This window comes from Protomyctophum bolini (assembly GCF_963924005.1).
Source record: "Protomyctophum bolini genome assembly, chromosome: 11".
Lineage (NCBI taxonomy): Eukaryota > Metazoa > Chordata > Actinopteri > Myctophiformes > Myctophidae > Protomyctophum > Protomyctophum bolini.
Window position 1 is genome coordinate 37,633,668 of NC_137872.1, and position 26,594 is coordinate 37,660,261.

General features: G+C 44.4%; 2 protein-coding genes across 6 annotated transcripts in view; both read left to right on the plus strand.

The window, feature by feature from the left end:
* Positions 1-957: 957 nt before the first annotated feature.
* fastkd5 (FAST kinase domains 5) lies at positions 958-7,550 on the plus strand. Of its 3 annotated transcripts, XM_080776540.1 has the most exons (3): positions 958-1,030; positions 4,810-7,299; positions 7,432-7,525. In XM_080776540.1, the coding sequence occupies exons 2-3, from the start codon at positions 4,822-4,824 to the stop codon at positions 7,483-7,485; spliced, it is 2,532 nt and encodes an 843-aa protein (XP_080632666.1). In that variant the 5' UTR covers positions 958-1,030; positions 4,810-4,821; the 3' UTR covers positions 7,486-7,525. The 3 variants fall into 3 exon arrangements, with proteins under 3 accessions (XP_080632666.1, XP_080632664.1, XP_080632665.1); XM_080776538.1 differs by having other exon boundaries at positions 4,810-7,550; XM_080776539.1 differs by having other exon boundaries at positions 996-1,030; positions 4,817-7,550.
* A 2,345-nt stretch (positions 7,551-9,895) lies between these two features.
* The window catches only part of LOC308324496 (3',5'-cyclic-AMP phosphodiesterase 4C-like), a 31,586-nt gene continuing 14,887 nt past the window's right edge, over positions 9,896-26,594 (plus strand). For 2 of the 3 annotated variants that reach the window (XR_013964920.1, XM_080776541.1), the window contains exons 1-11: positions 9,896-10,032; positions 11,098-11,236; positions 16,432-16,608; positions 17,189-17,233; positions 18,116-18,152; positions 19,450-19,526; positions 19,893-19,942; positions 20,864-20,976; positions 21,585-21,678; positions 22,918-23,096; positions 25,434-25,532. Coding sequence is in view for 2 of the 3 variants with exons in the window: in XM_080776541.1 (XP_080632667.1) it covers positions 11,154-11,236; positions 16,432-16,608; positions 17,189-17,233; positions 18,116-18,152; positions 19,450-19,526; positions 19,893-19,942; positions 20,864-20,976; positions 21,585-21,678; positions 22,918-23,096; positions 25,434-25,532 (954 nt within the window). In the remaining variant the exon portion in view is untranslated. The remainder of the gene's footprint in view (positions 10,033-11,097; positions 11,237-16,431; positions 16,609-17,188; positions 17,234-18,115; positions 18,153-19,449; positions 19,527-19,892; positions 19,943-20,863; positions 20,977-21,584; positions 21,679-22,917; positions 23,097-25,433; positions 25,533-26,594) is intronic. The other variant, XM_080776542.1, reaches the window with a different exon arrangement.

The window sequence follows — 26,594 nt, forward strand, 5'->3', positions numbered from 1 at the left end:
TAGAGAGATATTAACAGACTATTTATTTATTGCTTTGGTCAATTGAGGATCACATTGTTGCCTTTTTTTTTACAACAGAGCTTTATATTTATTAATATTAATATTTATTTATTATGTCTATTTATTCTGGACTCCTATTCATTTTCTTATTTGTACCGCCTGTATACAATAAACTGTGCAACTCATTGAGCTTTGTGTCCGCGCAGCTCTCTTTCAATTAAGGGGATGATGTCCGGTTCTCTTTCAAATTTGAAATGTTGATTAATTTGTCACTGTTGAGAGGAAGAAACGAGAGTGAGAAAAATAACCTGTGTTTCAATGGATCTAACGTGGAACTTCATTATAGTCACAAGCCTCTTGCTCATTGGTTACAATACCCAACCCCACACACATACTTACTTTAATAACCCTTTTCAACGTAGTGTTACTATTTTCGGCATAACCATTAAAGGCAAATCCTTTCATATTGCTAAATTGTCTCTCCACAAAACACAAGAGAATAGCAAAAATAGCAGGCAGGCAGGCAGGCAGAATGGCAGTTGTAGATTCTGATCTACCCTTATATATTTGCCACAAATGTAGTAGCCTACATTTTAGGCTACTACATTCAACTGATAAAAAGTAATTGGAAAAAGTAATAGAACCACAATAGAACGTATATGGGAAGGGAGCGTGTGTGATACAATTTATATCAACTATCTAAATACTGAATCAATTAAGAATCAACTAAGCCCACAAAAAGCCCGAGTAGATGTTAAAATGAACCCAAACATGAAATGACCTCCCTGGAAAGCATAGCATTACTGCAGTGACCAATACAGCCCGGGAGAGGGCGCTGTCATTCCACAATCCACACACACACACGCGCGCACCCGCACACACACTCGCACGCACGCGCACCGTTTCGTATCGCCTTTTGAAGTTTGACCCAGCAGAGTTGCCGTCACGACCTTAGCAAACAGGAAGCAGCATGATGCTGCAGCAGAAGTTAGAACCTCAGAGCCTCAACGTTTTATTCACACACACAGTGGTGAGTTATTCATATTAATTATAATTATAAACATACACTCAGTGAACGAAAGTTAAAACGGGGGAAACAGAGCACACGGGTTGCACGCCCCCCCCCCGGGGACACGAACTGTTGTTATATATTAAATATAATTTAGTTTTGTTTGAGATTCAAGGACAAAGCATGATTATTCTAGCATAGCCTGAGATTTAGACTCTCGTAGATAGTATTTGATCGATTTTAGACATTTTCAATCCACTCCTATCATGTCCTCTTCCCCCTGTAGACCTTGGAGTGACACTTACAACTCCAGCTCCGAACATGTATGTACACATGTAGCCCCACAAGTAGCCCCTCTCGGAACCCTCCATAAAGCTTTTATGAAATTTGGATGATCGCTTTATGTAGGGTTCCTCGACATTACAAAATTTTCTAATGCAATTGTTGGAACGCGGATATAAACAAACTCCTCGTTTAGTCTGTCTGCGCGGTATTACTACATTTTTTCCTGTTATGGTTTCCGAATGTGCGAACTATAAGTACCTATACATACCTCTGAGAATATCTCCTGTGTCGCGGAAGCCGTTAAGTATTTTTAATCCATGTTTGATTAAAAATGTCGCTTTGATTTCCTCTTGTTTATTTACCGTTTATTGTACCGCCTCCCGATGTGCGGTTGGCTTTGCCGGCTAACGTCATAGCTATAGCACCACTAGCTAGCCAGATAGGCGGTACAATGAGGTGTCAATAAACAAGGTAGGAAGAAGCGACATTTTTAATCAAACATAGATTAAAAATACTTAACGGCTTCCGCGGCACAGGAGAATTCGCAGCGGTATTTATAGGTACTTATAGTTCACACATTCAGAATAACTCAAACAAACAGAAGCCCTCAAACGGCGCCGCAACGACGTATCCGACGTATTTATGTTTATTTCTGTTCGGTACCAGGTGGCACCCGACCGTGGAATAGGACCCAATGGGGTAAAGTCTACCAAATGCCAGAACTTTAGTACCATTTGGGTTCTGCTTGTGGGGCTACCCCACAAGCAGAACCCAAATGCTACTGAAGTTTCTGACATTTTTTAGACTCAGATAGAAGCTTAAAGTCCAAATTTCATAAAAGCTTTATGGAGGGTTCCAAGAGGGGCTAGTACACATGCAAAAGACGCCAAATTGTTAAAGAGGCTACCATGTGGCTGTGCGATGCATTTTAGTCCGTCGTTTTCAATACATTATTGATTTTAGCCGCAATTTGCAACTCTAGATTTTTTTACAATTGGCTGAATCTAGAGTTGCAATAACCTCCATCGACTTCCTATGCATGGTTTTGGTTTTGCATTGGTTTGTGATCTCCTGGTCTTAAATTACGTTAAACTCACCAACATTGCAGCTGTAGTCCAAGCTTGAATTATCCTCTTTCAATCTGGTGTCGCTTGTTTATCATAAAAGTCCCCCGTAAAGATGTTATGAGCTACTTTCTGTCCAAAATATTCCAAGAGTGACAATATCGAGCCGCCATTTTGATTTTTGCAACATGCCATAAAACAAGATGTGAGGGGGAGTGCTTGTTTAATAGCGTCCCTCCCTCCCTAGGGCGTCGGCCTCTTCTTACTTAGCCCCTCTCGGAACCCTACCTAAAGCTTTTATGAAATTTGATGTCGCTTTAGGTAGGGTCCCTGGTCATGCTAAGATTTTCCAATGCGATTGTTGGAACGCGGATATACACAAACTCAACCTTTCTTCGATCGGCGCGCTATTACCGCGCTTTTTATTGTGTTTGTTTATGAATGTGCGAACTATAAGTACCTTACATACCTCTGATAAAATCTCCTGTGTCGCGGAAGCCGTTAAGTATTTTTAATCCATGTTTGATTAAAAATGTCGCTTTGATTTCTTCTTGTTTATTTACCGTTTTATTGTACCGCCTCCCGATGTGCGGTTGGCTTTGCGGGCTATGTCCCTGCCTCTGATCTGCTCCGTCATAGCTGTAGCACCACTAGCTAGCCAGATAGGCGGTACAATGAGGTGTCAATAAACAAGGTAGGAAGAAGCGACATTTTTAATCAATCATGGATTAAAAATACTTAACGGCTTCCGCGACACAGGAGATGTGTCGGTATGGTATGTAAGGTACTTATAGTTCGCACATTCGTAAGTCAATACATGAATAAACATGGTAAAAGCGTGCAGAAGTCCGTCTCATGGCGTGTTTACATTGTATTTGTGTGTGTGTAACTGGCGGCAGCCCAGCGTGGAGCAGGACCCAATGGGTAAAGTCATAAAAGTGTCAGAAACTTTACTACATTCGGGTTCTGCTTGCGGGGCTACACGGGACTGTGCAGCAGCAGGCCAGCAGCCTTCACATATCCCACTTCTGATTAATATTATGTGTACTATACTACAGTTTATTAGAACAACCTTTTCATGTCATTTGAAAATAATATGTCAGGGACTCCCATAAGAGAAGAGTTTTACGGCTCTAGCGGTGATTCTCAACCTGTTTAATTTCAAGGACCCCCATGCTGACCTGCATATTAGTCTACAGACCCCCATTCAATGGCATTTCTATCTCTGGGAAGCCCAATTTATATTGTAAAAATCAATGTTAATTTAACTCTGAGAGTGTACAAATGGAACCAAATTGACCGGTTAGGGTCCATTTGCTTCCATTTGTACACTCTGAGTTTCATTCCATTTGGTTCCAAACTATCATTTAGCTGATGGGGACCCCCTGGAACTCCCTCAAGGACCCCTGGGGGTCCCCGGACCCCACTTTGGGAAGCACTGCCATAGGCCACCTTTGCAGGCTGTGCACGTGACCCCTCAAATTAATCATATTTGAACTGGGTTCATATTTAATGTTGTATACTCAAAATGTTTTTCAAATATTTGTGGAAAGATCAGATCTACACGCTCACAAGTCACAATATGTCACGTTGTTGTGAGCTTGTAGAGCTGCTATTTGTACTATTTTCTGAAAATGTTTCACAATGCATGAACCTTTCTCAACATTATGCAAAAATGATTATCTCAAACAAGTAAGACGCGCAAACGCGGGAAGCGAACGCAGCTCGTACATATTTGGGTTTTGGACGTATAGCTGCTTTGGGGACTCCTTATATGGTTATGGCTGAGTCATGGTGACGTAACAGCGGGACAGACACAGACACACACACAGACAGACATGATCTGCTAGGTCTCATAGTTAGTGCTCACTGCGTTCGCTACAATGGAATCATTGTGACAGGTGTGCCCATATATGGATATAGCTACTGTATCTGTCTGTCTTTGTCGGTTTGTCCCTTTAATGCTCATATGTGGAGATCCCTGATGTCATCCGTATAAATGGTCACACAGGGGATGTATATTAAGTTGTATGCCCTTATATGGCATTAATGGCAATATTGTTCGGATTGGTGGTTCTAACTTCTGTACAGTTGGATGGATTTTTCCATACATGCCTGTGAGTGTGATACACACGACACATTTTAAGATGATCGCTCAGGCGTTTCTCTCGAGATGCGTGAATGTCTGAATGACGGATACGTATTATACACTAACATGCACGTAGAGATTTCGTGTAATTATACTTGGATAATATTCTGTGTCATACACTATAATCATAAATACTGAAGTAAGACCTATACCCTTCAGAAAATCAATAAATGGACTTTACCTTGCCGTAATTGCAACGTGACTATGGATGAGATATCTGTCACTCTTAGCCCAAATGAATAGACTTTTTTTTTTTTTTTTAAACCAAATCCTTTCTCTTTTGCCCTTTTTTTTTTTTTTAGATTTGAGTGTGTATGTCTGCCTGGGAGCCCTGTCGACGCGCGGCCGGGCTGCGCCGTCTCTTCCCGCCGGGCGGACGGCATTTCCTCCGGGCGCGACCTCTGCACCGGACAGCCAATCATGGCAGACCCGAGGCCTGTGGCGTCGAGCCGCCACAGGAGGAGGAGGAGGAGGAGAGAAGGGAGGCGTCCATACCAGGTAGCTACAAGCTGCTGTACAACCCCCCGTCCTACCCTCGGGTCGCCCGACCGCCGCGCGGGAGCCAGAACAGGCCGCCGCCGCGCGGGAGAGAGACGGAGTGGGGAGCGGACGACGAGCGCTGTTCGACGACGTCCGCCCTGGCCGCGGCGGGTGCCTTCAGGCAGCAGAGCAACCGCTACAGCGTGAGCTCCTCGCGGTGGCTGTCCAGCACCAAAAACACCCTGGTGGACCTGGCCTTCTTCGGCAAAGCCTCCGAGGACGAGCCGTCGTCGTCGTCGTCCTCCTCCTCCCGTGACGCCGTGCAGACACCGGACGTCGTCGCCGGGCACGACCCGCGTGCTTTCCAGCGGTGCCGGCCGGAGTACTACGCCTCCGTGGCGCTCGACCTGAGCTGCCGGCCCACCGCCGTCGTCGACGTCGACGAGGCCTTCCTCCAGGAGGAGGCCGCCATGGACGACCCCGGCGCGTTCACCGAGCTCCTCGGGCGGCTTGCCAGCCTGCGCGCCGACGACCAGACGCCCCCGGCGGTGCTGGGCGACGCGCGCTTCGTCGCGCTCCTCCGCGACCACACCGCGGCGGAGAACCTGCGGCGCTTCACGGACGCCCAGCTGCTGCGGGCGCTGCGGGCCTTCGTGTGGCTGGGGCTGCCGCGCGGACACGGCGCGCTGACGCTCTACGAGGCGGAGCTGTGCTCCCGGGCGGAGCGCGGGAGCATGGACCTCCGCCAGCTGCTGCTGGCCGCCGACCTGTGGCGCTGCCTGGGGAGACGGGCGCCCGCGTTCCTCGAGAGCCTCTACGCCGCGGTCGGCTCGCGGCGTCTACTGGGACAGGTCGGCGTCCCCGAGCTGGTCCAGCTGCTGTACGTCATGGGGGAAGGCCGGCGGTGCCCGGCGGACCTGGTCCGTCCCGTGGAGCAGCTCCTGCTGCAGCACCTCTCCGCGCTGCAGCCGGAGGAGGTCGGCGCCGTGTGCCTGGCGCTCTTCAAGTCCCAGACGTCGCTCTCCGACGCCGCCGTGTACTGCCTGGTGGACAAGGCCCACTCCGTGGTGGCGGACATGAGCGACTTCGCCGTGGTCAACGTGATGAAGCTGCTGCGCTTCAGCTGGCTCGACCACCGGCCGTGGCTGAAGGCCATGGCGCGGGAAGTGCCCCGCCGGGCCCCCGACATGAACGTCCAGGGGCTGATGCACGTGGTGCTGGCCTCGTCCGCGCTGCATTACCGCGACGACCGGGTCCTGAACGCCGTGGCCGAGCGGTTGCCCTCGCTGGCGTCGCACTGCCGGAGCAAAGACTGTGCGAAGCTGCTGTGGGCCTTCGGCACGCTGGGAGTCCTCCCCAGCCAGCACCCGGCCCTCTACTCCAGCCTCACGCAGGCCATGAGGCGGAGGAAGGACGAGTTCCAGCGTCACCCGGAGCATCTTCTCACCGGGCTCCTCGGTCTGGCCTTCGTCTCCGAGCTCCCGGAGGACCTGCTGGCGTTGGCCCTGAGCCCCGAGTTCATCTCCCTGGCGACGCAGCTCCCGAAGCTGGACCTGAAGAAGGACCTGTTCACGTTGGACGGAACGGTGGGCCTGGAGCTCCCTCGCTGGACGGGCCCTCGGCTCGGCCGCCGGCTGAGGGAAGAGGTGGCGGCCACGCTGTGGAAATACGCCCAGTCTGACGTGTGTCGGAAGCTGGAGGTCCAAGAGGCGGAGTGTGCACTGCGGGATCTCCTGGGAGGCCCGCGGTTTGTGTCCAAGCGGATGATCCTCCCGCACACGCGCTCCATCGACCTGGAAGTTCATCTGGACGGCGCCGGGCGGCCGCTGCCGTTGGAGGAGACCTCGTCGTCGTCCCCGCCGGAGACGAGTTTCTCGGCCGGTCCTTCTCCGGTCCATCACGGCTGGGAGAAAACCAACGCGGGTGTTGTGCTCACCGAGGAGCTGCTGACACAGCTGACCAAGTCCAGAAACGCCACCCGTCCCGCCGTCCACCGACACGCCCCTCCTCCTCTTCGCGGGATGGACCCCGTAGAAGGAGGAGGGGCGGATTTGGCCGAAGGGGCTTTCCCCAGGACGGTTCACGCCGGAGAGCCCGATTCCCTGAAGGCGTCCTCGCCGGTCAAGCTAGCCATCCAGGTGTCCAACAGGAGCCATTACTGTTACCGCTCGCACCAGCTGCTGGGCCTGCATGCGCTGAAGAGGAGGCAGCTGCAGCTGGCCGGCTACAGGCCGGTGGAGCTGCCCCACTGGGAGTGGATGCCCCTCCTGAGGAAGACCCGCGCGGAGAAACTAGCGTACCTGCACTCTAAGGTCTACGGTGGCCCAGCGTACCTGTACTCCAAGGTCTACGGTGGCCCAGAGTGACTGCACTCTAAGGTCTACGGTGGCCCAGCGTACCTGTACTCCAAGGTCTACGGTGGCCCAGAGTGACTGCACTCTAAGGTCTACGGTGGCCCAGCGTACCTGTACTCCAAGGTCTACGGTGGCCCAGAGTGACTGTACTCTAAGGCTGCAACTTCCCACGTGTGCCTTCTTTAGCCCGAATTATACTTATAGTTGCGTGCCGCTGTCGGGGGGGGGGGGGGGGGGGTAAAACGCGTCACAAATGGCACGCGTGCTTGTAGATCTGCTATTTACTGCGCGATTTATTATTGACTTTGCGATGTATTGAATCGTAAACTCTGTATCCGATTTTGGGTTTATCAGAGTCAACGTGTGATTTCTGTTGAAATCATATTTTTTTGACACGCGGCGAACTATCCCAATGAAACTGTTTATGCACCATTAAATGTTTCACCTCTATTCCCTGTAGTCTGAATGACAGTGGAAAGTACACTCTTGCCGCGCCGGCCGCCCAAACACCTGGAATTGAGTATGTTCCCTTGCCAGTTTTCAATGATTCACGGTCGTAGGGTAATTTATTTCTTATTTTTATTAAGATTTATTTAATGATAATGCAGACATCATCATTTAAAACAATGAATTACAGAATCATCATTTAAAACAATGAATTACAGAATCATGATTTATTTTTATTTTTTAATAATACAAGACAAACTCAAAAAAGAAAATAAAACGGCAAAAACAACAAGATCGTAGGGTAATTCTAATTCAGATACATTAATCATTGCTACAATAACATGTTTTTTTAAATGTATACAACAGAAATGATTTGATGTGTGATTCCAAATCGCATCCTGTGGTTTTGGTATTTGGTAAACGCTGCCTAAATCAAGTTTATTTCAATGCCATGCAGCAGGACGGACACACAATTACACAGTTAAAGTGTGATTCTGCAGTTTTACCATATTGGTGTTAACACCTCTCCCCATTGAAACGAATGACAGGAAATGTGCCTGTCAAAAGAGGACGTCTCTATTATGATGACAACTAATTAGGTATGATGATTTTGTTAAGGATCAAACAAGCGTGTCGGGGAAAGGATTAATACGTTCTCTTCTGGCGTCACTATTGAAATGGAAGCACTAGGAATGGATTAAAAGCACATGTGTTTTGTATTTGTGTTTGTGGGGAGACGGTATGAAGGCTCATTCATAGTCTGGACTTTCGGTGGCGGGGTGACCACCGAACTACAACATGACGTCACGAGCCGCGGTGAAGAGCAAACCACCGCCACCGCCCTTCTCTCTGTTTTTACTCGCCACCGCTCAACGTCATTCCAGTGGTCACCTCACACCACCGAAAATCCAGACTATTAAAATAGTAAATTATGCCTAAAAGGTTTAGGCATGAGGGGTAAAGTGGCGTGCAAGATAAGGCCCACCATCTGTGCTTACCAGATAAGGGCTTTGCTATACCATTTCATTGCTCAACATACCAAGTATGTTTTTTTTTAATGTCATCCAATAAATGTGTCATAACTTCCAGGGTCGTTTCCTCCTAATATTCGTAATGGCTGCAATGCATTCACAGAGGAGAAGTAATGTTTATTGTTCTTCAATGACAAACGTCTGGTGTGCAAGCAAAATGGTATTCTTGCCCTGTGTGTAAAAGTGACCATTCAATTCAAGTCAAATGTACAAGCAAACTAAGTCAAATACTGGACCTCTAAATTCACAAAATGTGGTGTAAAATGTCTGTACACACATAGCAGTATGTTAAATAATGCAACACAAAATGACATTCATGAGTAAGTAAAGATATGCTTCCATGAGCTGGCAGCAATATATCGTTGGGTGATTCTGATTTGTTATATGCAATACAAGGTTCCTCCTTATCTCAAACTAGCTCCCTATTCTGAGGCGAACATTCTCCATGAGTTCATGCGTCACAACAAGACACGTGAGCTTGTAGATCGGCAATTTTTTTGGCCAGGTTTTGGTATAGAGGGAAATGCTAGCATACCAAGTATATAATATAAAGCCCTTCGGTACTCTGATCAATAAAGTATATAGGGTTTAACCCTTTAGGACTTTAGGTCTAAACATGTCTTCTAAATCCTAGCTTTGGTATCAGTCGTTCTCAAACCTATTCGTGTCAAGGACCCTCGAAATTATATGAATTTGGCCCCAGAAGAGACCCGTCTCAAAATATTTCTATATATAGCACATTTTTTGAAGATAAATTTATAAAAAGCAGATCTACTGTGCAAGCTCATAGTGCGACTGTCTGCTATGTATATCTGCTTGTATATCTGCTTTTTTTTGAATAGCCAAAGTATTAAATAATGGTTCAAATCTAATGTTTCCCGGTTGAATCATATCACCCCTTCTACAACCTCTCAAGCGTTTCTCTTCTGTTGTCTAACAAAGCATGCATGCATGCATACTTTAATAATAATGATAGTGTTGAACTAAGATGCGTTTAGAATGGGCAAAGGTAGCTACAGTATCAGTAACTTCTCCATCCCATTTAAATTTAACTTGAAGTTCTCTTCCCGGAGGTGATTATGTCCGCGACCACGGAGCTCGTATTAAAGAATCGGATGGATGGAGTGAATCACACAGAGAGAGAGAGAGAGAATCATGTTTTCGGCCAAGAATGGGGCTCAACCACCTGTTGGACTTTAGCCACTAAAGTCAGGTGAATGGCCACTCGATTGCATCCGTATGCTTATCTCAAAGCACACTTACATTTTCCCAGTGATCCGTTCCATAATGGCACACAAGGCACTTTCCATCTAACACCTCCACCTAAACGGCGTTCCCTGTTAAGCTGCACTACAGCTGTCTTCATGGGTCCTTGACCATTGGATATCTCATAACTGCATCCCCAATACCGAACCGTAATCCTTAAGGCTTCCCTAAGGCTTCACTTAGCTTAGCTATACGTCACACTTGGCTACGTCACACACTTGTGCATTGTCAGCTGCTGCTGTTAAGCAACACATTAATGCTACTGTAACTTGGCTATATGGGAAGGGAGTCTTGCCACAATACAATACCTATAACCTCTTCACCACACAGAGTTGGTCATTATTACCAACTTAAAACCTATGCTCCATTATTATGACAAATGGCAAAAAATATTAAATTATCAGAATGTATTTTTATATTGTTTTGTTTTATGTTCACCTACATGCCTGAAACAGGGCCCCCAGCCAGGTTTAATGTGTGTTAAAGTTTTATTTAAAAAGCTGTTTTAACATTTAATAGCTAGACTGGTCATATATGTATTCCAGATATCTGTAATTCAGTTCTTGCTTAGTCAAAATGAACGTTTCAGATATCCACAATGACATTCCTCCTATCCACAACTGTCATTTAAGCTATGCACAATGACATTCGTCCTATCCAAAATGAATTGCCATGACTCCATTCTTCCTAGGAGAAATTGCGTCGCTGGTTTGATTAAAAGTTAAAATGGCTTGCCGCACGTCTTCCTTCCTATGACTGATATCCAGCACGCTACAGCGAGGGTGTGTCAGGACACACAGACCCACATGCAGATTGTTCCCTGAACTCATCCAACTAATCAGCTTTACGGCGAGCAGGTGTGAGCAGCCAGATGGAGTTGAGTTGGCTGAGAGAGAGGGTGCAACTATAGTAGAATCTGACACAGTTCACAGGACGGAGAGATAACACATTCTGGAAGAACGGAAAGAAATACGTGCTGGAAACTGTGATGCTTTTCTTCCTCTGTCGGCAGATGCACTGCAGTCATAGCCACCTTCTCCTGACACTTCACCTGAGCGACGCCGCGTGATGGCAGAGTTGCGGAACGTCCAGTACCAAGGACACTTCGGCAGGGCACGAGGAACCAAGAGGAAACTGCAAAAATCATACAGGTAGTAAGGCTATATTTCTTTTCTTTTCGAACATGCTTAATAAAATGTCTGATGTACAAGCTCACGACATATGGCATGATGTCGATAGGCTATATGTTGTGATCTTGTAGAACGTTATACGTTTTGAAAAATATGCGTTTCCATTCTTTCTTTTTCTTCCGTTTCACTCCAGTGTGCATATGGAGCACATGAACTGAGCTGAGCTGCATGTGAAACAAGCACATGTTTAACCCATTTGGGCCCTTTGGTGTTTTAAGCATTATGTTATATTTTAGCTATTGAAAAATAGCAGATCTACAAGCTCATAGCGCGCCACCGAGTGGCGCGCTATGAGCTTGCAGGTCTGCTATTTTTTTTTTGTGAAAACGTGGCACAAATCTGACATAGAAACATGGGTTTTTCAGAAAACTATTAGGATTTAGAAGCCTTATTCTTTTATCGACCTCAGTCCAAAATGGGTTTACACACACAGCTGTTGCCAAGAGTCTTTTGTTGTTTTGGTGTGCAGTTTTTGAAAGTGTCACAAGGTGGAACGTGAAGTGAATGTTCCCCTAGTAGTTCCGCGCCATACTGTTCTGTGCGTTGGGAGAACGGCTGGTGGCTGTTGTTTTTTTGAGTATTTAGTATACCATTCTACAACTTTAGGTGGTGAGAACAGGAGAGAGAGTGAATCATTTGATTCTGTGTCAAAACATATTTGAATCCTTAATTCTATAATAGCCTCTACTTTAATAGTATAATTAGTAATATATGCCCCCTTTTTTTTTGCGGTTTTCAAAATAATATCATCATTTAATATCATAAATATGAAATAATGTTCACTGCCCTATTCTACCTCATTACTGGTTTACTGTTCATAGTCATCGTTCAATAATCCAGGAGCTGGAAAGTTGAGTCCAGATATAATATCGCCAGGAGGATATCTCAACTGGCTGGCTGGATGTGTGAATATATATATTAGAACCTCCAGATAGCCAGGAGGATATCTCAACTGGCTGGCTGGATGTGTGAATACATATTAGAACCTCCAGATAGCCAGGAGGATATCTCAACTGGCTGGCTGGATGTGTGAATATATATTTCCCAGCTGGAGGAGAGGGAGGGGGCAGTGAGCCTCTGTTCCCTCGACCTTTAACCCTGACGTTCAGAAAGTCTTCTGAAAGAATATATATATTCAAAGATTTGTGCCGCATGTTCATGATTTTTCAAAAATAGCAGACCTATACAAGCTCGTATAGCGCGCCACTAGCTTGTTGGTCTGCTATTTTTAAGTAGCTAAAGTATAACATAATGCTGAATTAAAACACCAAAAGGGGTTTCGTCCAGAATGAGTTAAACATTGATTTTAAGCCGTATCTGTTGCAACTGCGGTTGTTCCCGCAGAGCAACTCGGTGTTGTAGGTCAACTGGAACGTTCACCATTCCCTCACAAACATGGAACGTCGATTTATTTTCAGCGAGAGGCTGTTGAACTAGACGTGGGCCTCTGGGGCGGCCGCGGCAGTGCAGGTTCCGGGTTAGAGTGACCGGATGGGAACCGCAAGGTTCCCAGTTCAAACCCGGGGCTCCCCCAGAGTTAGTGTCGAAGTGTCCTTGAGCAAGACTCTGAACCCCTAATTGCTCCCGATGTGCAGGTTGGTGCTTTGCATGGTTTCCTTTCCTCCGGCATCGGTGTGTGACTGTGTGTGTGTGAATGTAATACACAATCTCTGTAAAGCGCCTTGCATAAAGGCACTAGCGCTACGTCGTTTTCATTGCACTCTACTTGTAACCATTTACCCATGTTCTTTGTTTGCTATAGGGGCTCATTCCAATTACTCTGATTGTATCCCTAATAAGTCACGCTAGACAAGAGTGTCTGTGAAAATGCTTGCCAAATACCTACAGTACATTGACATGAAAACATTACACATTTGTAACATACGTGTTACATGTGCGTGATGGGTATATTGTATAGCCTTACTTATAAACTAAAATGTGCTTGTGTGTGATAGGTATCGCATATAGCCTTACTTTCTTTCAGAAACCACGCAGTCGCATATCTTAAAGCTTATCTGAGAAGATAACACTAATGCGTTCTCATGATTTGGCCAGTTAAACGGACTCAAACGGACGGTAATTCTCACAGCAGTCTTTCATTTCACTCAGTCAGTGAGTTCTCAGTTTCTCTCACACTCAAAGAACCTGCTGATTCAGTAGAGGTGTGCATTAATGGCACTGCTCTCACAATTCAATGCGATTATGATTCACCAGGTAACAGTTTAAATACTAAAATACTAAAGGGCTTTCTTACCTTTCTTTGTAGTTGTTACGTCCCCACCAAAGAGGTCCAGGTGTTATTTTGTGCAAAAGCTCCTTATTGGCTATTTCCCCTACCATAAGCCCTAAATGAATTGCATTGAATTGAATGGGGCTATGGGGTGTTGTGCTAATTCCCTTATTTCCATCGCTCAAAATTATAATTTCTTTGTATATATCCTCTCTTCATAATGTAAATAATATCCCAAGCGGCACACTTTACTACTTCTTTCGATGGAAATAAGCGAACTAGCATAACACCCCATAGCCCCATTCAATTCCCATTCAATGCAATGCAATTCATTGAGGGCTTATGGTAGGGGAAATAGCCAATAAGGAGTTTTTGCACAAAAAAACACCTGGACCTCTTTGGTGGAGACGTAACAACTACAAAGAAAGATAAGAAAGCATTCTAGCATGGAATTCTCCTTTAATTTCTATGATGCTTTGCAATGCATCACACGTTTCTATATTACTTCCGCACAACATGGCACACTTTTCATCAGTCAATATCTGACTGCTTGTATAATCATTTTTTTTTCTTCCCCCGACCGAAAGTCACACTTACTATGAAACCCTGCGTCTCGCGTCAGTCCGTCACACCACCATATACGGTTGCCAATCCATCATGCCTTGTGACATCACGTGACATCCTTAGATCTCCATGTATGGATCTGACCTCGTGACATCACGGAGACCCTTAATTAAAGCCTCCATATATGGTCACGCCTCATGACATCACACCCCCGTGACATGACATAACCACCATATATGGCCATCTCCATATATGAAGACCACGACACTGACCTCATCTAACCCTGGATAACCACACACAGAGAAGGACTGGATCATCACCTACTGTAGATCCGCATATATGGAGTCGGCCCGGCAACTCTTATTGATCTGACCTCATCAAACCCTGTACACTCAAGACACGCTCCATATATGGCCAGTACGGAATTAATTCCATATGTTGATCCGAACATATGGAATATAATAATAATAATAATAAGGGTAATAATAATACACACACACACACGCACACGCTCGCGCATGTTACCGACGTTAACTAATCTTTTAAGGACCCTCCTTGATTACAACCATTCCATAATCCCTGCCTTATGGACTGACGCAGGTGAAGGTGAAATCCCTTCTTAGAACGGGACCATAACAACGCTCTACTGGTGCCATACTGTAATGTCCAATACTCCAGTGTGCAGTGCTCTTGAAGGGCACATGGATTTCCATAATGTGAATTAGAATCTTGTAAACCTGCCATGGTGGAGAAATATTTGCTTCTGTCTGTCTGTCTGTCTGTCTGTCCTCTACTAATAGAACTAATTACTATTACAATAGAGTCTCTCTCTCTCTCTCTCTCTCTCTCTCTCTCTCTCTCTCTCTCTCTCTCTCTCTCTCTCTCTCTCTATCTCTCTCGGTAAAGTGTTTTGGTCCATTCAGGACGGGAACCCCTTTTGGTGTTTTAAAGCATTATGCTATACTTTAGCTATTGCAAAATAGCAGATCTACAAGCTCATAGCACAGCACCGAGTGCCTATATTTCCAGATGGAGGCCGGCGGACAGTTACATATAATTTGTGGGGTACTTGACATGAAATTGTTTGAGAACCACTGATATTAGCTATATTCACACGGCTGCCATCTTGCCAGCAAGGTGATACCTATAGGTGACACTTCCCATAGACAACCCATTCATCCAAACAGAAAAGTCCTCTCTAATTATATTAAACAACGTCAAAATCACCAACATTGCAGCTGTAGCTCATAAAAATCCACCGTAGACATTTTATGAGCTACTTCCTGTCAATAAATTCCTTGCAGATGATTCTTTCTAAGTGCTGGAGTTTGGAAGTGCTCGTTGACTCTCACTCAACGGCCCATGCGTACCACCTGTTTTCAATGTGCACATAATGCAGTAGGAGGTTGCTTTACTGATAACGAGCGCTTCCATACTCTGATACTTCGAAAATAATCATCTGCAAGGAATTTCTTGACCGGAAGTATAGCTCATAAAATGTCTACGGTGGATTTTTATTAAACAAAAACTTTACAGATTGAAGGAGGATGATTCAAGCTTTCCCTACAGCTGCAATGTTGGTGATTTTGACAGTGTTTAATATAATTAGAGAGGACTTTTCTGTTTGGATGAATGGGCTCTCTATGGGAAGTGTCACCTGGCCACCTTGCTGGCAAGACGGCAGCCGTGTGAATATCATCAATAGAAGATGTTCTTGTGACCACCGCGCTCTGGCTTGTCCTGATATGTAGAAAATACATTTGTTAAAAAGGAGTTCTTGGTGTGTCTGACACCGTACCCTCCTATTCTAGAACCAGTGAACCACTGACATAGAAACATAGGTTTTTCAGAAAACTGTGGATTTAGAAGCCTTTTTTTTTTTTTTTTAATCAATTTCTTTTAACTAGAAAGCAGGAGAGACGGGGAGACCCCGAGAGTAAAGTCTAATCCAACACTTCAGTGCCGATGGCGGAGATCTCTGTCTTGTGGTCAGTGGTTTATGATAGATTGTGTTCCTCGCCAAAGTATGAATGGTTCTTCTAGCCTAGGTTGCAAAAAGCAACGGATACAACCGGAAATTAACTGGAAGTTTATTTTTATTTTATTTTTTAGCATTTTGGCCCTTTTTTGACAAACATGTATTACAATACATTTCAATAAGACAATGGAACGGCACCGAAAAGGTGCAGGCTGAAGCTAAAAGCTCATCATTATACCTACCCCATTTGAAAGCAAAATCAAATAAAACAAATCAATACGTTGACCCATTTTTTTTTTTTTTTCAAAAGAACGTGCCACTTTTACACCAAGTAATGCCCTGTTTTTTTTTCCCCCCCTCTCTCTCTCTGGTGTCTCCATGCAGCCTGGACGTGGGCCCCAGCGGGCCAGCCGGGCCAGCCGGGCCTGGCCTCCCCAAGCCACCAGCCTTCAGCCTCCATCAGAGCCAGCGGAGGGAGTCCTTCCTGTATCGATCAGACAGCGACTATGAACTGTCGCCCAAGATCAGGTCCAGGGACACCGCTGCTAGCGGCGGTGACATGTAAGCTTTCGAGTGATTGATTGATTTGCATTTATTAACGGTTTGCAAGAATTACAGTACATTTACAAGCACGACTCGATAAACTGTTAACTGTGAGCGGACGACCCGATAAAGCACTATACACTTGTTTATAAGAGGGTCCACCTCATTGTTCAATTCATCATAACATTTAGAGACATACAAATATACACTTCTATATAGCCCCAAAACAGGAAATCATCATCATAGAGGAGGTAAAAAGGGAAAAGAAAACGTATACAGTGAGGGGGGGGGGGGGGGAAGGGGGTGCGTGGGGGATTCAGATTTTACGGGGGCCTGTTTCGAATCGCAGCCGTCCGTTACACCACCTGTGTGAGAGAGAAAGGGAAAACAATAAATAGAAAGAAAAGGTTGATTGACTATATTTACCTTGAAAAGAAAAAAAGAGAAAACCTGACAGCCGCATTCTGAAAAAAAGTTGTTGACCTCAAAATAAACACATCTATATTGTTTAATTCCAAAAGGTGGCATTTTCTCTGTGTCTGTGACCTATAGACCTGAAGATGCAAGTCTTTGAAATATTTTGATATTTATTTGCTAGGCCAGCTCTGCCGTCGCGAAGGTTTGAGTCTGTCATTAGTGGAAGGTGAGTGATGATGAAGCTTGCCAACGCTGGCAAATTCTGTTTAGTTTGACATTCCTTTGTCTGCAATATCATCAGCTATATAGTGAAATAAAACTGGCGGTCATAGTAGGCTGTGAGCTTATTAGAACTGGCTGCTGGCATAATGCTTGTTTCTTATTAGACTGGTATAATGCTTATTTCTTATTAGACTGGTATAATGCTTGTTTCCATGCATTACAGCTAGTTGACTAGTGTGTAAATAGAGCTGGCTAAAACATGCTTTAACAAGTAAGGGCAATATTGACAAGATATACACAAGAACATTGTGATTTGGTTTAAGAATACACACAAACACCATGGACATCATGACGAGGCATATAGTAGCCTTGTTGAAATTGTGTCACATATATAGCTGGTCAAACTCACGTGACATCTGCAATCCACAGGTTGTGAGGCTGTTTTCCCCCCCAAAACATAAAAGTCAGCATGCGATACATCATAACTAAATGAACCCATTTAGGCCTGACGTCGAAATAAAAAAAAAATCTTCTAAATCAGTGGTGCTCAATATTTCATGTCAAGGACCCCAAAAATGTAAGTGGCCACCGATCACCATCTGAAAATATGTTGTTCCAGGAACCCCTCAGAAGCAAAGATTTCTGTTAAAAACCTTCGCTCTGATAGAATATATATTCAAAGATCTGTGCCACATTTTCACGATTTTTCAAAAATAGTCAGACCTACAAGCTCGTAGTGCGGCACTCGGTGCCACGCATATGAGCTTGTAGATAACATAGTGCTTAAAACACCAAAAGGGGTTCCCGTTCAGAATGGGTTCATGTTTGAAGTATAACAAATACAAATATTATGATCGGAAGGTTAACACACTCCTGTTCTTTACAGCTACACAGGGGATCTAATAGTTACACCGTTTGCACAGGTGAGTTTTGTTGCATGCATGGCCGGGGCTTAGGTAGTGGTGTGTGTGTGTGTGTGTGTGTGTGTGTGTGTGTGTGTGTGTGTGTGTGTGTGTGTGTGTGACTGTGTGTGTGTGTGTGTGTGACTGTGTGTGTGTGTGTGTGACTGTGTGTATAAGCAATCATTCAGTTCTGCAGACTACTAGATGACGTAGATGTGTTTATAGATGTAGCCTTATTTTAAGTGAATAGCACTTCAGGGTCCTGGCCTGGTAACAAGACTATTCGCCCCGTTTCTGTTTTCCTGCCAGAATTTTCCCCAGTGAGGGGTGGGAGAGGCTGGACAGCAGACGGCTGGACTTTGAATTTCTCTAACTATAAACTTTCATGACAGCAGAACAGCCTAAGTACAAATATAATTTATGAAAAGCTACTACAGTCTGTTCACAGAAGTTGTTGTAGGATATGTGGGGATTATCTGACGAGGTACCATTTGAGGGGGCAAAACCTTACATATACTAAATAATACTAAATTGTTTATAGGTTCAATATAAGTCAAATAATACAGCCTTTCCACAGCAGTATCTTTTTATATTTTTCCAAAAAGAATACAAACGGCCAATAGCATATTACAAAGTTATCCCCCTCACTGGGGAAAATTCCTGGAGGAAAAACGGGCAAGCACCGGGGCGAGTAGTCCAGTATTCCCTGGCCTGAAGTGTCGGATCCCTGGGGGTCCTTGGAGCTCATTGGTATAGACTCAAGCGTTGCAGTCCCGCCCCCTTTCATGACGACGCCAGGCCCAGGAAATAATTCCCAATGCATTTTTCCCCATAGACATTTCGAAACGTATTTATTTAAAGACCTTATAAGCGTCATACAATGCCAACTCTTGTCGTGACAAATAATGACAAACACAATATTTTGGACCAAACAAATAATTACAATTATTATAATGAACCGTTTTTTTTCTAGTTTGGCCCAAAACATTGTGTTTATTGTCATGATTTGTCACGACAAGATAAGAGTTTGCTTTGTCCGCATAAACGTCTTTAAATAAATACTTTTTGAAAGGTCTATGGGGAAAATGAACGGCGATTTATTTTCCTGGTCTCTCGAGGGGGCGGGACTGCGACGCTCTGTAAGTCGGCCCTGGTGACATATTCGCAAAACATTTCTAAAATCACGAAACAACTTCCACCTGTGAGTTGTACGATGTATAAACAAACAGGATTGTGATTAATTATACTATGAGGTCTGTTTTTTTTTGGTGAATTTGCTGCTGCATTATTATAACTGCATCTCCCTATCACTGCACAGGTACTCGCCAGCCTGAGAACAGCACGCAGCAGATTTGCTGCATTGGCCAACATACAACAAGACAGATTCTCAAACAAGTAGGTATATCTATATTCTCAAAATCTCTCATGTTAATGATGCCTGTCCGAAGCCACAAAATGTCAACCACTTATACCCTGTACTTCGTTTATCCTTAGCTGAGTAATAATATTACAGTAATATATTACTATGCAACGGGTTACTGCCCAACAAACGAGGTCTTTGCTGAAATAGCAGACCGACAAGCAGATCTACGTACGTCTCCATTTCCGTGAAGGTTTGCGGTGCAAGTGGTTAACCTATACGAGCAGATATTTTCAGACGCTTTCTCCTGGACTGGTCTGAACCGAATCTGTGTTCCCCCCCCCCCCCCCCCCCCCCCCCCCCCCCCAACGCATTTCCCTCCTAATTCTCTTTGCTCACAGACGGACCCCCGTGTCTCACCAACCTCCAGATATCAAGGCTCCCGTGCCAGGTGAGACGCATACCGTCGTTAGCCCGACATCACACTGGATGCAAAGTAACTCAGAATCAGATTTTATCGTCACGTCCACAATATACACTGGGCACACATGGGAGCAAAAAATACCTTTCTCCTCAATTCATGACGCTTCACATTTAAAAAAAACGATAGACACATTACAAAAAAGTCTTTTAAAAACATTACAAAGACAACTTTGGCAGGAGAAAGTGCTGATGCATTCAAAGTGCAATACAGATAAAGTGCTGTTCGTCTCTCAGGACGTTGGCCTATAGGGGGCAGTATATGGCGAGCATTCAGTGTCCTGATGGTTTTGGGGGAAGAAACTGCTGGACAACTTGCTGGTGCTTCCTCCTACATGTCAAGGACTGTCTAAAGAGGACGAGACGCGAAGACCGTGCGAGCGACGCCATGTTGCTCCATGGTGCTCCATGGAAGGAAAGAAACATGCGCAGTTGAGACCTTCGCGTCTCGTCCTCTTTAGACAGTCCTTGCTACATGTAGGCTCTTAGAACCTCCTACCGGAGGGCAGGAGTTCAACGAGATGGTGGGAAGGGTGGGAGCTGGGAGGGGTCAGTCAACTCATGGCCTTCCTGACACGTCGGTCTGTGTATATGTCAGATATGTCATGACATTCTGTAGTCTCTGGGAACACACCTAAGCAGGCAGTGTTAGTTATTATAGCATTACAAATGTACAACCTCTGTAGATGAACCCTATAGTCTGGGTCTGGGGTGAACAATTCGGTGAGTAAAAAGTAGAAGAACTGGAAAGTAGCTGATCTACAAACTCTGCTATTTTCCCCCTGGGGACCCCAGGTCACTGACGTAAACCCTACATTCTGATACTATAGCGTGTCATGGTTATACTTCTGAGATGTGACGTTGGTTCTGTGTCTCTCTGTGTGTCTCTCAGCGGAGGACCAGCAGAAAGTGGCCCTGGAAACCCTGGAGGAGCTGGACTGGTGTCTGGACCAGCTGGAGACTCTGCAGACCCGGCACTCTGTCAGCGAGATGGCCTCCGACAAGGTACCGCGTTTTGCCTTTCACCTCATTCTTTACACCTTTGAAGCTGTACATTCAATAGAGGAACAGGGCCAGAGTTGGAAGATGTTTAAATGGAGGTGGTGTAATGATGGAGGTGGTATATGGAGGTGGTATATTGGTAGCCTGGCTAATAAGCCAGACTAATATCACACAACACTGTCGGGCAGGCAATTTATTTTTTGCCAACGGCTGATTCGGTCTGGCTTATTAGCCAGGCCAGTATATTGGCAGGTATAACTGTCAACAAGCTCACAACGCGCTGCTCTGGGACGTGTTGTGAGCTTTTATTTAAAAAAAAGAAATTGTCATCAAAGTTTTTTTATTGATTTTACAATAAAGCATACAAAATACACATGACTTACACAAATGAAACGGACAAGAAAAACACACAAAAAACAAAACACAACTAGCAGTCAAAAAAAAAAAAAAAAAAACACCCCTCCACATTCTGTTGTTGACAATAGTGATTATATCATCTGTAATGTTGTTACAGATGTTACAGTTGTTGTGGCTATACCGCCCGAGGCGCGGTGGTATTCCTCTTCTTAACGCGTTTATGGAACGTTGTGTCTTTGTGTTTGTCTGTGCAGTTCAAGAGGATGCTGAACCGGGAACTGTCCCACCTTTCAGAGACGAGTCGCTCAGGGATCCAGGTCTCCGAGTTCATATCCAACACATTCTTAGGTAAAACAAAAAGTTAAAAGAAAACAAAAAAGTACTATATTGTGGTTTAATAAACCAAAGATCTTAAGGGGACACTTCACCCTTTTTGCAAAAGAATATAGACAGGGATCCAGGTCTCCGAGTTCATATCCAACACATTCTTAGGTAAAAAAGTACTATATTGTGGTTTAATAAACCAAAGATCTTAAGTGATTCTGTTTAGTTAGTTAATATGTTAATATGTGCTTGTGTGTTTGTGTGTGTGTGTGTGTGTGTGTTAGGTTGCGCGCAGTTTTCGTACTCATACCCACCCACCCACACACACACACACACACACACACACACACACACACACACACACATAGTCACTTAAGGAAGTGGTTGCACCACTTAAAAAAAGGCAATACAAAAATAAAAATGGTAAAACCAAAGCAAGACAAGAAATAAACGAAACAAAAAATAAAATAAAAAAGGCTGCATTATTTCATATTACAGGATACATTCATTGACATCCTCATACATTATCGATAGGCTGGAAGAAGAGATCCCACTTGAGCTGCTACTTTGATACGATTTTACGGATTTACGAAAAAAACAAAACAAGGTTATAAGAAATAATGCTATTCTGCCTGACCACGCTAATATCAGTTTATTTCAACAGAGGGATTAAAAAGAAAATAAGTCTTCTTAAATCTTAACCGTTTCCAAAACCTTGTCAGTGGTGCTCAAACTATTTCAGGTCAAGGAGCGCCACAATTATATCTATGTGGCCGCCGACCCCCCATCTGAAAATATGTTGTTCGTATCGCGCCACTCGGTGCCGCACTACGAGCTCGTAGATCTGCTATTTTTCAATTGCTAAAGTATAACATAATCCTTGAAACACCAAAACGGGTTCCCTTCCTGAATGGGTTATAAACCCACACGTTTGTGAACTATAGCGGTCTTCATCAGGGCCGGTGAAGACCGCTATAGGTCGAAACATGTTGCTTTAATAAAGAGTCTTCTCCTCTTTTCAATATTTGAGTACCCGGATCTCCGTCTTTCTTTTTTCTTTTTCAATCTCATCCCGATTGATCCAGGAGCACCTTTTTACTATTTATTTTTTTGGTTGAGCACCTGGTTTCTTGCTAGCCAGAAGATTAAACCTCTCTCTCTCTCTCTCTCTCTCTCTCTCTGTCCCTCTCTCTCTCTCTCTCTCTCTCTCTCTCTCTCTCTCTCTCTCTCTCTCGCTGTCTCTCTATGTCTCTCTCCCCCCAGACAGGCAGCATGACGTGGAGATGCCCGTGTTGTTGCGGGAGGAGGACGAGGAGAAGAGGAGGACCAGGCGGATGTGTGAGATCAGTGGCGTCATGAAGTCCTGCCACAGCGCCGACCTCGCCGACCTCAACATCCTTCGCTTCGGGGTCAAGGCCCACACCCAGGACGCTCTGGCCAAGGTGTGTTGAACGACACCCTGAACTTAACTAGGGCTTTTTTTTTAACACACCTGTGTGAAGTGAGGGGCGCTATATTAAAGTCTAACTCATGGTTGATATGGTGATGTAATGGTGATGTAAAACAAACGGTGACAAAACAAACATTAAATTATCTAATGGCATTTAATGTTTGCGTTTAAGGGACAAGATATGACGTACATTTTCCCTTCATTGTCAATGGCATTCTTTTTTTAAACAAACCTTGAACTAAAAACAAACATTAAACCCTGTATATATAGCCTCAAAAAACACACCTGTGTGAAGTGAGGGGCGCTCTTATCTTTATACATGCGTCATACATCATCTCATGAACAGCTGAATTTATGTGATAATTGGTTAGCCGATTTGCTCGTCTACATCATGGCCTAATTTGTCCATTCATTGTCAATGGCAAATATTGAGACGTGTGGGGACGACGAGAGCTGTATATAGGAGGGGCTATAGTGCCCCTCAAAAAGAATCACACCTGTGTGAAGTGAGCGGTGCTCTTGTCATCGTACATCATCATACATCATCTCATTCAATCGCAATTTGCGTCCTCACCTTCGTCACCAAATGTTTGCCATATGCAGTGTTTGTGTTCACACAAACGCTCACAGTTGTCCATTCGTTGTCAATGGCATTTAATGTTTGTGTTGTTGTTGGGGCACAAATTGGCTTACATTGCATACACTAAAAGCTGGACATAGGATGGGGGATTATCGCCCCCTCAAAAATGTCGACAAATGCTCGAATACAGTGAGAATAGCCGATCTACAAGCTCACGGCGAGTCACGTCACAATGACTTTCGGGCTTGTAGAGCGGCCATTTTTTGAGGGCAGCTGCTATAGCCCCTCCTGCAGTATAGCCAGCTTTTTAGTGCACAAACTTTGTCCTACACAAACATTACATTCAGCATTGACATTTTGACAATGAATGTTACGTCACAGTGTCTCAGCAAATAGGCCTATATAGGCAGTGGCACAAGTGTCTATTTTTGTCCTATACACAACCATTACATTTCCAATGAATGGAAAACTGTACGTCATATTGTCTGAGAAAATAGGCATCGTGTCTCTTTTACGTCATTCATGATTGATGTACGATGATGCGAGTTTTCTATTTCTGAGCATGTTTGGAGGGAACATCTCGATATGTCGTCACAATATCAACATTGAGGTATTTGGTGAAATAAATAAATGGTGATATTTAATAATGTTCTCCATAACGCCCTGCCCTACCGTGACCAAAAACAAAAACCCTTTATTAGGCTGTAACAGTACAGTCTGTCTCTCTAGTCTACATGCATGCTACTGCAGTTCCAAATAGTGCCACAAGGTGGTGCAGGCGGTGCATCCCTTTGGTTTCTTGTGACCAGCTATAGACTAGAACGTTGTACAATGTATACATCCATGGTTTTCAACCCTTTTCGTTTAAAAGGCCGCATTATTTATTTGGCATTTGAGCCACGACTGATGACATTTAGCCTCAATATTGTGTTACTGTTGGATAAGATTTAATCCACAATTCCACAAAAACAACAATTCTTCTACAATACATTCTCTAATTGTGTAGACTAAATTAAGTAATGCAGATGTTTTCACAATAATTTAACTCTTGACACTGACTGGTCCACAACTGCCCTCTCCAGACCACGAATGAAGCGTTTACTACACGGTGAAATAAATGCAAAATGCCACTCCTTTCCATGCCATGCCGGAAGGCAGCATTCAGGAGAAATGCTTTTTTTTCCCCCCAAAGTCTCCTGAACTTGAACGCAGCATTTTGCGTTGAAAAAATTGTTTAGATATCCATGTCGTTACACCTGCATCTCCACTAGCTAAAGAGTGCCTGGTTGCGCCTCGAAAGTAGCTGATCTTCAAGCTCTCAACGCGTCGCGCTGTGACGCGTTATGAGCTTGTAGATCTCCTAAATTTTGTCCTAAAGTGCCCTCTTACGGGATTCCAGCCCCTGCCACTCTAACGCTCTCTGTTGTGCATGGTCAGTTCTGCTATACTGCTGTCTCTCCACCTACACTGACTCGCCCCCCCCCCCTGTTACCTCGTCTGCACGCGCCGGCAATACAGTGATCCAGAGTTTAAAGCCACATGTCTACTGCTTACTGTTCAATGGAGAGACTTGGAAAGTCTCACAAAAAACAAAACCACACACGTGAGACCTATTGAACTGAACACTGCACAAACTTGAGTTATTGTCTTCATCATGATACGGGAATGTAGTGAAAGCCTGCACGTGTTCGGCACAAACGGACATCTATACTGTGACAACGTCTGAATGTGGCCCCGATGTCATTTCAGGAGTTGGAGGACATCAACAGATGGGGCCTTAATATTTTCAGAGTAACTGAGTTTTCGGGAGACCGGCCCCTGACTGTCGTGATGTATGCAGTGGTTCAGGTAAACATGTGAACACATCGCACGCGCACACGCACACCGCACACGCACAATGTCAATAGCACAGTTTCAGTTTGCCTTGAAGTTGTTGCCTTGAATTCACACAAAGGCAGGTACACAAGATATATACAAAACTCCACGGCATATTTGTATCTTTGTGACTGAAGTTCAAACCAGATCAACTTTTTTTTTTTTTTTCACTTAATTTTTATTGAAGGAAGAACAGACAGACAAAAAACTCAACTAACAAGACAATACGGGAAAGAAAAAGACAGAAAGTAAAAGAAAAAAGGCTGCATTTTTCATATTACAATAAACATTCAATGAAATTCTATTGCAATATCGCTAGGCTGAGAGAAGAGATTCCACTTTTCCCATTTTTTTCTAAGTATGAATGTCCATCCATTGATCTTTCGTTGACCAGATCAACCTTTTGAGGTATTACGTCACAGCCAGCCAGGTCTCTGCATGGACTTTTAGTTTGTTTAGAGTAAATTATGACGTGATTGTGGCAGCCAAGTCTATGGTCTTTAAGGTTTGTTTAGGGTCAAATTGTGAGAGACGTCAAACCGACGTCATCTCGCTGATATAAATACATTTTGCAATTTTAGCAAATTTTGCATTTTTCACTGACACGAGAACATCAACATGCCCCACAAACATCTGGGCGCCCCTCACTGCACACAAGTGGGATTTTCTTTTCTTTTCTCTTTAATAGCTTTGTAGCTTTTGTAGCAGCAACAAACTTATATGTATCTTCGTCGCTGGCTTCCATTGGCAATGAATGGTAGCCTGTATCTTTGCATCTTCATGTCGCTGGCTTCCATTGGCAATGAATGGTAGCCTGTATCTTTGCATCTTCATGTCGCTGGCTTCCATTGGCAATGAATGGTAGCCTGTGTCTTTGTAGCATGTAAACGGAGCACGTGAATGCATTTATATAGAGCCTTTATCCAGGGCACTTTACATAGATTGTGCATTACATTCACCCATTCACACACACACACACACACACACACACACACACACACACACACACACACACGTACACACACACACACACAC